This window comes from Ceratotherium simum, chromosome 3, assembly GCF_057802395.1.
Source record: "Ceratotherium simum simum isolate JZ-2026a chromosome 3, ASM5780239v1, whole genome shotgun sequence".
Classification (NCBI taxonomy): Eukaryota; Metazoa; Chordata; class Mammalia; order Perissodactyla; family Rhinocerotidae; genus Ceratotherium; species Ceratotherium simum.
In genome coordinates this window covers 95,721,687-95,738,143 of record NC_141902.1, presented here as the reverse complement: position 1 = coordinate 95,738,143, position 16,457 = coordinate 95,721,687, and the positions used below count along the sequence as shown (strand labels likewise).

At 39.1% G+C, this 16,457-nt stretch overlaps 1 protein-coding gene across 1 annotated transcript in view; it reads right to left on the bottom strand.

The window, feature by feature from the left end:
* The window catches only part of ADAMTSL3 (ADAMTS like 3), a 366,781-nt gene that overhangs the window by 210,013 nt on the left and 140,311 nt on the right, over window positions 1–16,457 (bottom strand). The window contains exon 7 of the mRNA XM_087429032.1: window positions 5,831–5,957. Coding sequence (XP_087285158.1) covers window positions 5,831–5,957 — 127 coding nt within the window. The remainder of the gene's footprint in view (window positions 1–5,830; window positions 5,958–16,457) is intronic.

Sequence of the window (16,457 nt, the reverse complement as noted above, 5' to 3'; positions counted from 1 at the left end):
ATGATGCAAGACTTTGAAGGTCCTGGAGAGAGGTGTGGATTTTATCATAAGTGTAAAGGCCATTCACGAAGAGGTTTTAAGCTGGGGAGTTCACTCTCAGCCTTGCTAGTCTGTGAAAAACAGAATCTATGACATTCCTTCTCAACAAAGTCGGCATGTCTTTTTTCTCATTTCTCTTCATGCAGAGGACGTAGGAGACACACAACATGGGAAAGGGCAGGCAAGAGCGAGAACACAGGGCTCTAGGTTTTCAGTCAAAGGTTCTTTCTTCCATGCCATGCTCTCTCGTTGAATTAAATGGGGGAAATATCCCATTAAAATTAATAGGATCTTTGGTTTGAATATTCCTTTACCACCCACATTTCTAGAATAAGAGTACTATTGGTCAGAATCTTGCCCTAGAAAGATGAATGGGGAGGCAGAAAGAGATGATGCGAGAAGAAACAGACTGTGAAAACCAATCTGCGTACCATGTTAGCAAACCCTTTATAGTTGATACAGTCTTCCTTGTTATGGGATAAGTTAAACTTATAGACTATTTTTGGAAGTGACAGTCAAAGGAGAAACAAACAGTGTATGAGGAGGAAATGGCATAAGAATTACCTTGTAAGGCAGCCCCCCAGTCCGCCTAGCCCAGGATTCTATTTTTGTCAGGAGTACCAAGAGATGCTTTATAAGAAGGTGTGGTTATCTTCATAATGTGAAAGGTTGAGTGAAGTGCTGGTATTCCAGGTCCGCCTGGACATCACTCTGTCGACAGGCCAAGGTGCCTACTGGTAGAGTGCACATATGTCCACATAAAGATGTACAAAGAGCCCCGACTGGACAGGCCGAGCTTACTTAACGCCTCATATGTGTGTGTGCTTATGTGGTCATGACCAAAAAAAAGACAAACCTGGAAATACAACTGAGTCCCTAAGTGCCAAGTCAAGACTCTCCAAATAGATGTGTTTGCTTCTTTGTTGCTGTTTTTAGAATTTTCTCTCTTTAGAACCGGACTGGCCTCTAGTTCCCTGTTCTATCGTCCAAAGCTATTCATGCCAGTTATTATTCAGTCTCTCTCCTTCTCCCTCTGAACAGGAAATTTGTGTGTTGTATCTGGATTAATTTCTGATTTTCCTCATAGCAAAAGTTTTGGCTGCAGGCTCATATATCTTGAATCTGCATGATGGAAACGATAGCCTGTGAGCAACCTTGCGCACTTTCTCCAGAGTTGGGCTGTGCCAATAGCATCTCATTGCCATGTCCTCACTCAGTGTGAGTCCCAGGGAAGACAGGAGTGATTGTTTGGCAAGGTGAGGACGTAGGAGCTTCGTGGACTCTGCAGGCCCGGTGATGCACACTCAGGGAGAGACAAGGCTTCATTTCCCACATTTCTTTCACACAAAGCATGATTATAGGGAAGTGCTTCCATATGGCCCATAGAAGATCCCAGCCAAAAACAGCTTCAGCTGGCTAGTTTCAGAGCAGTAACAGCCTTGAAGGGGCTGTAATGAAAATTAAGGACGGGAAGCACCGTTTCGACGCAGGCAGGAATCTCTGCGAACTTGAGCCTCGGCCCGAGCACATACACACACAACCTGATGACACGCCAGCAGCCTGCGGGACGCCCCCAGCTCTCACCGTGCTTCTTCACCCACGGCGGTCAGAATCTGTCTGTGCGCTCCAGGTGCCCTTTCTTTGTAGAAATTAATCAGAAATATTCCATCTTTAGGGGCTCTTAACCTGGAATGTCCTAAACCAGCATCGGGGAACTGAGAGCCCCCTCAAAAAAATGAGAATGGCAAATTTGAGGCTTATGGGTACATATGCATTTTCCTGGAGAGAAAATGCATAACTTTCAATACACTCTCAAAAGGATCTCTAATCCAAAAACTAAAAATCAGTGAGAGAGAGAGATTATGAACTACCTCACCATGAGGGAGGAACTATGAAGTACAAACAGGTAGGCCAACACGGCCAACACAGCACTCCATCCCATCACTTCCCATTGCAGGGCCTCCTCCGCACCCTTCTCTAAAAAGACTGGTTTCTTGACCCAATTTCACTCAGCTTCTACCCTGCTTCAATTAGAATTATCTCAGTTTCTAATATCTCTTGGACCCTGACAAGACAATGTCTTTTCTGATGAGATTTCCACACTTTTTATAGCCAACGCTAACTCTAGGCACTTCCCCAAGACCCAAGCTGGCTATTATTTTCCCATTCAGTCCACTCACCCAGAAACCATCGTGAATTAACTCTTCACAGTACAGTCTGGCTCCTCACTGTCTTCCCAGAGCTGAGACTCTCCTCTAACTCTGGTTTCTCCTACAAGTCACTCTTTTTTGACACTTTTGACAAGGTTTTCCTCCATGTCCATCAGTAGCTCTCTTAAAAACAATACCCAGATTGACCGATTGTTGATTTAGAAATCTGTTTATAAACATCCACATTTACATTTAATGTATGTAAGAGGTACCCAAATGAGTAACATTTCTAATAAAAATACAGCTAGCATTTACTGAGCACTCTCTAAGTGCCAGATACTATTTGGAATGCTCGGCATGACTGATTTATTTAATCCTGACAGTAACCTTACAAAGGCAGTACTATTGCTGTTCCCAGTTTTAAAAAGAGAAAACCAAGATACACATGGAAGTTAAAAATACTTACTCTGCTTATATAGCTGCTTAAACAGCTAGTAAGCAACAGACCCAGGATTTAAACCCAGGCAGTCTAACCCCAGACCCCAATATCCTAACCACTTCCCTATATTGCCTTTGATAATTAATTATGAGAGATGTTCCTTAACACCTCTGGTCCTTAGTTTCCTCATCTGTAAAACGGGTTTGACAATATCAAAACCACAATGAGAAATTTCTAGTAGAATTAAATGATATGATATGCCTGAAGAGAACTTAGGGAATTATAAAGCATTATATCAACACTGGTAATAACAAAATGGATGGAATGCTATACACTTGGTTTCCCAGCTCCTTAGAAGCCCAAGTGTCACATGCCACAGTTCTGGTCAATGAGGCAAATTCCCTGGGGAGGACTTCCCTTCCTAAATAAAGAACACAGTATCAAAAGAATACCTTTTTCACTACCTTCTTCTTTATCATCTGGGATGTGGATGTGGAGTCTGAATGTTCAATAGTGACTTTGCAACCGGAGATGAAAGCCACACTCTAAGGATGAGGAAGGAGAGAGAAAGGAGCTTGGTTCCTTAAAGACACAGTAAAACAGCTTTCCCAGCCTTGACTGTCTACTCAGACTTCTTGTTAAAAGAGATACATAAACTCCTATTCTTACGAATTGAGTTTTCTGTCATTTACAGTAGAATGCATTCCTCATTGATACATCACCATTCAAAGAGCTCTCTCATGAAGTCCACGGGTGGGAACCTACACAAAGTCATGGTTTCCAATCTCAGCTAGGCCCTTACAGCTACTCCTCTACCTTTTTACTGTCTTTGATGAGTTCTTTGTCCCCCTTTCCTCGATGGGAACACTCTCAAGTCTCTGAGAGCCCCACTCTTAGCAGCCAACTCTACCCCCTAATGAATAGAGTGAAAAAAAGCCAATAGGCTAGAACCCAGTTAATTTCTCACCATGTTCTCCAACTGTATCTGTATAGTTATCCAGATCTTGACATGGTGTGGGTATGGACCCTCCTCTTTTCCTGGGTAAATCCTTCCCTCTATACATTCTCGCCGTCTATTCACTCCTCAACCCATTGCAGTCAGGCTTTGGTTTCAGCCTGAAACTCACTGAAACCACTCTTGCTAAGGTCACAAATGATCTTCAAATTGCCAAAGAGAAATTGTGGGGCCCTTACTCCAGTTGACCTTACAACTGCATTTAACATGGCTGACCATCACTTCCTTTTTGGAATTACTCGTTACTTTGGCTTCCATGATACTGCTCTTGCTGAGTTCTGCATTTACCCACCTGCTCTTTTCACTCCTCAGTGGAATTCCCTTAAACTGCTTCCCTAGCTAAATGTCTTGACTTCAGATGTTCCTCAGGATGCAATTCTTGGCTTCCTGATGTATTCTACATACTCATTTTGGGTAGACTCACCCAATTTATAATTAAATACTACCAAGAAGGGGATTTTGCCACCAGAAACAATGGACTGGTATGTTTCAGATCAACCTTTCAACCACAAACAAAATATAATCAACATCTGTTTGAAGGCATCAGAAAGGTACCAAGGTATTGAATACTTACAGGGCCAAAATTCTGGAGAGAAGGAAAATCTGGGGAGATGAGCTGTTACCTTTGATATGTGTCTCCTCTTCATGAATTTCTTACCCAAATCAACAGCAAGCATATTCACCTAACTGCTCAAACTGGAAAATTTGCATCATCTTGGCTTCTTCTTTTCCCTTATAGTCTTCATTCAAAGAATTATCAACTCTGCTGATTCTGTCTCCTAAATATCTCTCCAATCTGTTCCTTCCTCTACCTCTCCTACCATGCTACCCTGGACCAAGGCCTCATTATTTCAAACACCCTTGAGTATTTAATAAAAGCTTCCCATTCAGACTCCTTGCTTCTAGGCTCACCTCACAGGTAATCCAGCCTCCTTATGCCGCCAGAATTATTTTAGTAAAACACAAACCTAACCGTGTCACTCCACTGCTTCATTTGCTTTAATGACTTCACTTAACCTGAAACGTGAAGCACAACAATAGTGGCCTTTATGGTCGCCTCCTGAATGCCATTCTGTCTTATCTTCCACCCCATCCAATGTGCACTCAGGCATGAGCAATATATTAGTAGTTCCTCAAGAAAGCCCAGGCTTTCCTCTAGTGTCACGCCATGAACTTCGTGTTTCCTCTGCCTGGAGAACCATCCCCACCCTCTGCCCCTGGTATAACGTTCTTCCCATCGGAAGGAATAAGTAAGATCCCTATTTCATAAGTTACATCCAAATAAATTCAAATGAATACAAGATTTTAAAGTAGGAACACAAAACCATAAAAGTACTGGCAGAACACATACATGAATAGTTTTTTCCCTTTATGGCAGGGGTCAGCAAACCACAACCTGAGGGTCAAATTCATCCTGCAGCCTATTTTTGCAAGCGAAGTTTTCACTGGAGCGCAGCTATGCCCATTTGTTCATGAGTTGTCTGTGGGCGCCTTTGCTGCAGCAGCGCTGAGTAGCTGAGACAGAGACCATACGCCTCGCAAAGCCCCAACGTCTTTATTACCCGGCCTTTATAGAAAAAGTTTACTGAGCCCCAAATTAAAGGATTTTTTAAAAGGCAGATATTACTGAAATGAAAAGGTGGAAATTTCTGAATATATAAAACTTAGAAACTATTGATTCTACAAACATCAATGATATTGAAAATCAAATGACAAACCAAGAAGAGTATTTGAAATAGGTGTAACAAATGGTTAGTATTCATGATATAGTGAAAGCTCACAATAGTGAGGAAACGATCAACATCCAAATAGAAAATGAGTAAATGACTTCAGTAGCTAATTGAAAGATGAAAAAGTAAAAATGGGCAATAAATACATGATAATATTTCCTACCTTGTTAGCAATCAAAGGGAGGCAAACAAAAGAAATTGTTACTCATGGTTTACCTAAAAAATTAGCAAATATTAAAAAAAATAGTCATTCTCTGTAATGGCAAAGGTTCAAAGAAACAGGTAGTCTTAGAAGAGGGAATGGGAACAAAAATTTGATATACACAATTGGACTTTTAGAAAACCGGTCAAAAGTTCTTTCCAACTAAAAAGCTTAGCATTAGGAAAACGTTATTCCAGTCACAGACGGTCTAGACCACATGTTTCATGGTAACATTGTGTTGGGTTTAAAACCTACTTTTTTCAGGAGAAACGTGTGACTTCGATTGTCCCCGCACGAGCCTGCAGGTGGAGCCGTCGCCAGCACAGACACCACAGTTGTCCTCCTTGGCGTTACTTCCCAGCTGCCGGTTGCAGCCCACTGCCTGTGGACAGAAGCGTGGCGGTCAGGGGTGAGGGGGAACACAGGGAGGAGGAACTCTACGTCACGAACCATATTTATGGTTTTACCCTTCTTAGATTTATGAGTTGGCTTTCTTTTATGAGAACATAGTTGTCAAAATATGAATAATATAAAGCTTCAAGTATACTGTCATTTATATGATTCTTATGCAAGGACCAAATAATTAAAAGAGAAGAGCTGAAGCTACCCCTCCACACTCCCACTCTTAGTCTTTTATCTGTTACTTTTACGTATATAAATGAATGGAACAGATAATGTTTCCTCTCTACTCTCTCCCTACTTCTTCCCTCGCTTCCTGCCCTGCAGTACTCCTATTCTCTCATTTCCTCCCCAACACGACCACTCTCCTGAAGTCCATGTATATCCTTCTGGTGCATAGTTTTACTTGAAATATTTTTTTTTCTCTGTTTTTATCTTGATCTCCACATACCTATATCTCAACACCTGTATACCCATATCTCTCTATATTCCATATCTGCATCATTATTCCTTCTCTTTATCCTTATCTATACCCATACCTACATATCTCTACCTCTGTCATTGTATCTATATATTTATGTTTATAAACAATTCTGAAATGTAAGAAAGGAATTAATGAGAGAAATGTCTCATATAGAATATGCTTATATTGCTATCTTTCAGTCTCTTGTGGGTTACTACTTTTACGAGTTACGTGTGTGCGTGTGTATTTGCTAGATTATGAGCTTCCTTATATGAAAAAAAGGGCTATGTCTTATATTTCTTTTTATTTCACAAATATGTCTTTTACATAATGTGTGCCCAATAAAATTAACTAATGTGATAGTTTATATCTCTCCCTCCCATACTCATTCACTGTATTTGTATTCATATACCTGGTGTTCAAGTGCAAGGACTTTGGAAGCAGACAGCCCACTTATAAAACCTGACCTGCCCTACCACCCCTTTCAAGCTGCAGGATGTTGAACAATCCAAACTCTCAGGGACTCATTTTTCTCAAGAGTAAAATAGAAATAATAAGACATACTTCACCTAGGGGTTTAGTGAGGATTAAATGAGAAAATAGACGTAAAACTCTTAGTATAGTGATGAGAACACTATAAAGGGCTCAATAAAGCAGGTTCCATTTTCTTATCTCGCTCTGTCTTTCATGTTGTTTTGATTCCTGGGTAGATCCCCTATATGCTTCAGCTTGGGGAGTTGCTGAATCAGACTCTATGTCCAAGGTGTTGAAGAGAAAATAAAACTGGAGGAAGTTGAAACCACATCTACATACTATTCTTTCCAAAATGTTGGTGTTGAAGGGAAGGAGAAAGATTAAATGAAAGTTTCAGGGAAAGGTAGGGAGAGTTTCAAGAAAGTTTAAGGAAAAGCCTGTGATTAGAGATATTTTCAAATTCACAAAGGGCTGTCATGAGGAAAGGGTTTACGTTTGTTCGGTGTATTTCCAAATATTTAAAGCTACAGGTTTAAGCATAATTTAGTTCAATATGAGAAAGTTTGAAAAGTCAGAGTTATCCAACAATAAGTATTCAACCATGGGCTAGATCAGAAACATCCTGGAGGGAAAACTGGAGAGGGGATTAAATTATTTGATGAGTAGCTGAATCCGACGGCTTTTGAGATCCTTTCATCCCGATTATATGATTTTAAAAGAGAGTAATAAAATACTAACAATAATAGTTAACTTTTATTGAATGCTTGGCTGGCATTATGCCAAGGACTTTAGAAAAATTATTTCATTTAATCTTCACAGCAACTTTATGATATAGTTGATACCTTTATCTCTATTTTACAAATAAGGCATCTGACTGTTCCTGAGGTTAAATGACTCCCCAACGTTACACAGCTATTATACAGTGTCAGTAATGGTTTTAAACCCCAGGTCATCTGACACTGGAATCTTAACACTATGCTACACCTTCCTCACCTTTAGTATCAGCAGATGGACAATAAAGAACGCAGTTACATAGGCCATTATATTAATATTTACAAGTACATATGGAACAACTTAAGAGTGATTGATTTTGGAAACATACTTGCGTGGTTGGGATTCAATCAATGAGTAACTTGTGTTCATGCAACTTTCTCCAAGGGGAGTAATTCTACCGTCAAATTATAGAAACGCTGTTCCTGGGCCAAGCTCTGTCCTCACACATTCATGTCCCTGAGCACTCTGCATTTCATGAGAATGAGAATCAGCCTCTATCTGGTCATCCAGGAAGGGTGTGGGGTTGAGGAGCTAGGATGGGCTTGTTTTGAAGAGTGTTTACGGCCTTGCAAGATCTTGGGCAATCAAATACCTCCCTGAGCACTTATATTTGTTTCATAATTTTTTTAAAGTTACAGTTCATCCAAATCTTACAGCCAAAAAAGGCATGTGAAAACACCACAGAAAAATAATATCTGAAAAGAAGGTCTGGTTGCCTTGTGATTCAGATGGTATAAGCCAGAACTGCCCTTGAAATTGAGAGACTACTGAATTTTGGCTCTCAGATCTCATCACAATCAACAATAAGCAACTTTAAAAAATTTCTTGCAGTGTTTTCAACTTCTGTGACATCTCCTGAAGTCAAGATCTCTAATTGTAATGATCTAAAAACCACTAATTGATAATTGTATCAATGAAATTTATTAACTTCTATTAAATAACCAATTTCTATAGAGCCAGGCACTACAGAGTATAAATTAATAAGCCAAGATTCATATCCTACAGTGTAGTTAACAAGACAAATTACACAAGATAGGGGATAACATAAACAAACATTTAAAATATATAAGCAGTGCATTTAGGAATAAATACTCATATATAAATCATCACTTCAGCTAAGGATTATTTCACAGTTCTTCCATATGGTTTCCTAATCAGCTAAAACAAGATAGTGTTTAAATGAGTGGCATTACTCCATATTAAGCGCAACACGAATTTTCCAGATAAATCAAATTTAATCCTTCAAGAACCAAACAATTTTTTGAGTCAACCTCTGAGATCTCTGAAAACTGTGTTCTACCTTAGAAAAAATCCTAACATTCTTGCCTTAAAAATCAGAGTATATGGAGCTGTGGTAGTCATTAGGGACATTCATAAAGTTGAGCTGCTCCTTTCAGCCCATGGGAAGACTATACTTCTCCTCCCTCTTACAAGTTAAGTGTGGTCACTGACTATCTTTGGCCAATGAAATATGAGTCTAAGTGTCTGTGTCACTTCTGTAAGAAGCTTTAAGGGTCATCCTGTGAGTCACACGTTCCCCCTCTCACTACTGTAGTTATTACGCAAAACACGTGTTCAAATAAAGCCTCCCTCAGTCTCCCTCTGAGACACTCAAAGAGCAGAGACCCTTGCTGACCTATCTTGGACAAGTGGCATTATCTAGAAGTAATATTTAATTGTTTTAAGCCACTGAGCTTTGGGAGATGTTGGTTACTGCAGGAAAACCTAGCCTGCATTATACAGTAGTACAATTTCACCATTAATGGATAAAGCAGGGTCATTAACAGCAAGCAAGGTGTTGTTCTAAATTGGACATTTCACATTAAAATCCAGACTTCTGGCTTCTGTTGACAAATAAAAACTCTGACATGTTTATATATAGTTGCCCCCTTCACGACAGGCATGTATGTGTTCTCCAGGTCATGAGAGCTCTCATCACTCACCACAACTACACCTGAGCAGCAGCCCTCCCTGAGTGGTGTGTAGATACTTGAGTTTCGACCTCTATACTAAGCTGTCTACGCATGACTCAACTACTGGACAGGCTGTCCTTTACCAGAACCACATCTTATTTCCAGTTACAAACTTCAGCTACATGTGTAGCAACACAAAAAGTATGAGAGCACCATCAGTAAACTGCAAGCGTTAAGAAAACAGATTCCAGAATTAGGTTGCCTGGACTCAAATTCCAGCTCTAGCATTTTCTAGCTCTGCAACCTGGGCAAATTACTTAGCTTCCTCCAATTCCAGTTTCCTTATAAGCAAAGTGGGGATAACGCCTGTACCTACTTCATAGTGTCTGATGAGCTAACAAAGTGCTGAGACAATGTCTGACACCTGGCAAGCACCCAGTAAGCACTAGTTGATATTATTTTTACTACAAACACAAAGTGGTTTCCTCATGTACCCAGCCATCAGGGAAGTCAGTGAACATGAATGATAAGTCACACTTGTTCTGTGGACCTGGTTCCACCCAGGTTCTGTTTCTGATAAAAATCAGACCTCCAAAGAACAAGCAAATTTCCCCCCGTGAGTGCAGTTGTCTCATGCTGCCTGCTGTGCTCAAGCTCTTGGAAAGTTGTTCCCAGGAGCACTGTGACAGGTTCATTTAAATAAGCAAACTGTAAACATACTTGCAAAAATTATCTGAAGTCTGTCCCAAGTAAACATCAGGGCTCAGTTCACTGATCCCGAGGCAAGCAGTGAGAATCACACAGTTTACTTTCTCTCACCCTAAGGACTGCTGATGGCCACAGCCACACTGTAGCGAAAGGGAATTTACGTGACATTATCTTGTTGAAGGCAGGATACTGAATTCAGCTGAGAAGTGTCTGAGTCACTTCTGAGGAAGTGCATACAATCCTTTTTACCTGAATCGCCTTGCCAAAAGAGCACTTAGCTTTCAGCAACCAGGGGATCACCTGTTACTGCCCAAAGAATCTGCTCACCCATTAGAATGACAAAAACATGATAGGCAGCACACATTTTAAATGAACTAATTCAGCATTGAAAACCACCTTTATCCTGCAAGCCCCTTCAAACCTTGGAAACTACTGGAGCAAACTATGCACCTTAGACAATGACTAAGACGAGGGGGTCAGTGTGGTCAGTGAGCACAAGGAGAAGCCAGAGAAAGGGAACCAGCGTTGCCTGCAAGCCTCCTGTGTGACAGTTACTGTGCTGGGCTTGTGCAATGTTGTTCGTGAAAGAAGGAGTTTAATATAGGACCTACAAGGAGGATAATATCTCCCTTTTACATACCAAGGCTCAGAGATGGCAAGCAGCCATAGGAAACTAATATATCTTGCCACCAACCAGTATCTACTCCAACCATGTCACTGAGACTGCTCAAGCTAGGTCACCGGTGATGTTTGTTTGGTCTAAATGAAGCAGGCATATTTCAGTTCTTATCCCTCTTGACTTCTCTGAAGTATTTGATACTGCTAACTTTCCTTCTTAAACCCTCGTCCTCCCATATCTTGTTTTTTCCCAGTTTTCTATTATACAGAATACTATTCTATTCAGTCCCCATGGTGGGCACCTCTTCCAAAGCTTGTCCCTTAAATGAGGGGGCCGGGACTCTGTCCTTGGAAATCTGCTCTTCTTATTCCATCCCCAAGGACATACATTAGCTGTAACCAGTGACAACTGGTTGGTGACAACCCCCAGATCTATGATTCTAGTCTAGAATTCTCTCATAAGCTCTAAATTCATATGTTAACTTGGATATCCACAGGTACACCAGGCTCATCATCTTTTCCCCATACACTTGGTCCTCACTCAACATTTTCTGTCTTGGTGAATGGCCTCATCGTTTCCTTAGCCATCATGTCAGAAATCCAGACATCAGCCTAAACTTCTCTCTCTCACTTCCCATATCCAATCAAACATCCAGTCCTAAAATATCTACTTCTTTAATCTCCAGAATTTGTCTCCCCTTCTTCATTCATCCTACCTCTGCCTTACTCTAAGTTCTTGTTACCCCACACTTGACCTTCTGTTGGTTGCCCAGACGCTATCCTCTCCAAACAACCTGCCATGTTGCCACTCGAGTGACCTTTCTAAAGACAATCCCAACTGAGCTATTCCTTATAAAATTCTTGAATGGCTCCTCTTATAACTTGCAGAATATGTCAGTGATTGGTTTCCACCTACACCTGGAGCCTCAACTTCTAGCATTATCTCACAGGTGTTTTTCACCTCAACTCTACAGAATGAGTCGTACATCCTTAAACACACCTACTGTTACATCTCTTCACTAGTGCTATTCCTCCTGCTTGTGATTCCTTTCCTCATCTCAGTTTATGTAACTCTTACTCAAATTTTCAAAACCTCAAAGTCAAAACATTACCTTGTCCAGAGTGTTCTTCTTCAGCCTAGACTAAATTGCTTTCAATAACAATTCTTTTTAATTATAAAAGCAATACATGCTTATTGTCAAAAACTCAGTAAACAAAAAAACATAATTCCGTTGACAAATGACAGCTATTATTATCATTTAGCAGAAGAGCCCAAAAGTGAACTGGTGGTTATAAAGGGAAACCATTGACAGCATATGAAATAGAAGAATGAAGCAGTGAGCTCTGACCTTTGAGAAGGTTAGTCAACAGCAAGTACCAAATAAGACAGTTCAAGAGTAGGAGAGAAAGGAAGAGAGATTAGCGAGGCTGCTAAGAGAGACTGGCTAGTCTAGTCTTGGGGTAAAAAGGTGAAGGTGAGAGGAAAAATAAGAGTAAAACGTGAGAGATTTGATAGAGGTCCAAGGACACAGAGGACATGTGAGCAAAAACACTCAGTGACCACAATATGAATTCAGGAAGGTAACACCGAGAATTGTGTTGCCATAAACAGAAATGAATAGAAATAGCAGTTAGAAGAACTAGCTGATCTAGGAAGAACAATACTAGTTTATCTGGGAGGAGGGGGACATGCTGAATTGGAGGAATCTGTGGAATCTCCCAGAATGGACATCAAGCTTGAGCTAGAAAATTCAAGATTGGAGGTTGAGAGAGAAATGAAAGAGAGACCAAGGTATCTGAATAGCCTCTGAATTTATAAGTAGATAAGACTCCTTTGTTTAATTAGTTTTTACTGAGGACCCTCTATGGGGCCAGACATTGTGGAAGTTCTGGGGTATGGCAGTGAGCAACACACATATGATTCCTATCTTCAAAGGACTTACATTCTGCTGTGGGAGACTGTCATAATCAAATAATCACACAAATAAATATGTAATTATAAAATATTATAACTACGATTAAAAGGTATTATAATAGAACCAGGAGAACTAATTTAGGTAACCACAGCAGGCCTCTTAAGGAAGCGATATTCAGTGATATTCAGCTGATACCATAGAGACGAGTAACAGCAGCCAGCAGCATAATTAGAAGGCAGTAAGGGGCCGGCCCCGTGGCTTAGCGGTTAAGTGCACGCACTCTGCTGCTGGCGGCCCGGGTTCGGATCCCGGGCGCGCACCGACACACCGCGTCTCCGGCCATGCTGAGGCCGCGTCCCACATACAGCAACTAGAAGGATGGGCAGCTATGACGTACAACTATCTACTGGGGCTTTGGGGGAAAAAAATAAATAAACAAAATCTTTAAAAAAAAAAAAAAAAGAAGGCAGTAAGGAACAGCATGTACAAGGGCTTTCTGGCATTTTGGCAGAATTGTAAAAGCAGCACGAAAGGGAGAAGAATAGAACCTCTGAGCTAGAGGATATGTCAATAGAAACTTCCCAAACAGAAAAGCAAAGAGAAAAAAGACTGAAAAAAAAAAAAAAGAACAGAACATCCAAGAACTGTGGGACAAATACAAAATGTGTAACATACGTGTAATGGGAATATCAGAAAGAGAGAAAGGAACAGAAGAAATATTTGAAGCAATAATGACTGAGAATTTCCCCCAAATTAATATCAGACACAAAACCACAGGTCCAGGAGCTCAAAGAACACAAGCAAGATAAATGCCAAAAAAACTACACTTAGGCATATCATATTCAAACTGCAGAAAATCAAAGATAAAGAAAAAATCTTGAAAGAAGCCAGAGGAATAAAACATCTTACCTATAGAGGAGCATAGGTAAGAATCACATCTGACTTCTCCTTAGAAACCATGCAAGCAAGAAGAGAGTAGACGGAAATATTTAAAGTGTTGAGAGAAAGAAAACAACCTAGAATTCTGTACCCTGTGAAGTTACCCTTCAAAAGTAAAGGAAAAATAAAGACTTTCTCAGGCAAACAAAAATTGAGGGAATTTGTTGCTAGTAGACCTAGTTCTTCAGAGAGTAGGAAAATGATATAGGTCAGAAACTCAGATCTATATAAAGAAAGGAAGAGTACTGAAGAATGAATAAATGAAGGTAAAATAAAAACTTTTAGTTTTCTTATTACTAATTGATCTAAAACATAATAGTTTATTCACAATAATAATAGCAATGTGTTCAACTATGTATGCTTATACATGTACATATGTGTGCATGTATATATATATGTGTGTGTATATATATGTGTATATATATACACATGCTTACATATAAGTGAAATGAATGATTGAAAGAACATAAGAGATGCAGGGAAGAATTAAGATTTTTTACTATTACTTTGTCATGGGTATTTTCACTATATTCATGAAGCGGTATAGTGTTATCTGAAAGTGAACTTGGATGAGTTGTAAATGTATATTACAAACTATAGGGCAACTACTTAAAAAAAAGCAAAAAAAAGAAGTATAACTGATATACTAAGTAAGGAGAGAAAATGGAATCATATAAAATGTTTAAAATCACAAACAGCAGAAAAAGAGTGACTAAAAATAGGAATATAGAACAAGAGTAACAAACAGAAAACAGTAATGAATACAGTAGATATTAACCCAACTATATCAACAATCACTTTAAACATCACTGGTCTAAATGTACCAACTAAAAGCAGAGATTGTCCGAGTAGATTAAAAAAACAAGATCCAACTATCTGTCATCTACAAGAAACCCAATTTAAATATAAAGACACATATAGATTAAAAGAAAAAGGATGGAGAAAGATATAGCATACTAACATTAATCAAGATAAAGCAGGAGCAGGTATATTAGTTTCAGACAGAGCAGACTTTAGAGCAAGGGACGTTATCAGATTTAAGAGGGGCATTTATGCAATGATAAAGGGCCAACACTACAAGAAGACATAACAATGCTCAATGTGTATGCTCCTCACAATAGAATGTCAAAATATGTGAGGCAAAAACTGACAGAACTGCAAGGAAAAATAAATAAATCCACGATTATAGTTGGACTCTTCAACATCCCTCTCTCAGAAACAGACAGATCCAGCAGGTAGAAAATCAGTAAGAACATAGTTGAACTCAACAGTGTCATCAATCAACTAAATATAACTAATATCTCTTGACTGCTTCATCCAAGAGCAGCAGAATGCACATTCTTCTCAAGGTCACATGGAGCATTCACCATGACAGATCACCTTCCAGGCCATAAAACACACCTTAACAAATCTAAAAGAATAAGAATCATATACTGTCTGCTCCCAGACCACAATGGAATTAAACTAGAAATCATTAACAGAAATATAGCTGGAAATTTTCAAAATACTTGGATATTAAACAACATACTTCTAAAGAACACATGAGTCAAAGAAGACATCTCAAAAGAAATTTCAAAATATTTTGAAGAAAATGAAAACAGATTTTGTCAAAATATGTGGGATGCAGTGAAAGCGGTGCTTAAAGGGAAACTTACAGCATTGAATGCATATGTAAGAAAAGAAGAAAGATCTACAATCAATAGTCTAAGCTTTCACCTTAGGAAACTAGAAAAAAAAGAGCAAATTAAATCCAAAGTAAGCAGAAGAAAAGAAATAATAAAAATTAGAGCAGAAATCAATGAAATTGAAAATAGAAAATCAATAAATAAAATCAATAAAACCAAAAGCTAGTTTTTGAAAAGAACAATAAAATCAATGTCTCTAATCAGGTTAAGAAAAAAATAGAAGATACAAATTACTAAATTACTAATATCAAAAATGAAAGAGGGGACATCACTACAGATCCCACAGACATTGAAAGGATAATAAAGGAATATTATGAACAACTCTATGCCTACATATCATTTATAATAACCTAGATGAAATGGACCAATTCCTTGAAAGACACAATCTGCCAAAACTCACACAAGAAGAAATGGACAATCTGAATAGGCCTATATCTATTACAGGAATTGAAGCAATAATTAATAACCTTCCAAAACAGAAAGCATCATGCCCAGATGGGTTGACTGGTGAATTCTACCAAATTATTATTTAAGGAAGAAATCATACCAATGCTCTACAATCTCTTCCAGAAGATAGAAAAAGAGAGACTACTTCTTAACTCATTCTATGAGGCCAGCATTACCCTGAATGCCAAACCTGGACAAAGATGTTACAAGAAAACTACAGACCATTTTTTCTCATGAAGATAGAAACAACTGTCTAACAAAAATTTTGTACAAGAATTATATGAAGAAAACCGCAAAACTCTGATGAAAATAAATAAATGGAGAGATAGTCCATGTTTGTGGAGAAGAGGACTCAATATTGTCAGGATGTTAGTTCTTCCCAACTTGATTCCAGGAAGTTATTTTGTGGATATTAACAAACTGATCCTAAAGTTTATATATAGAGAGGGAAAAGATCCAGAATAGTCAATACAATAATGAAGGCAAACAGTGTCAGGGGACTAACACTACCCAACCTCAAGACTTACCATAAAGCTAAAGTAATCA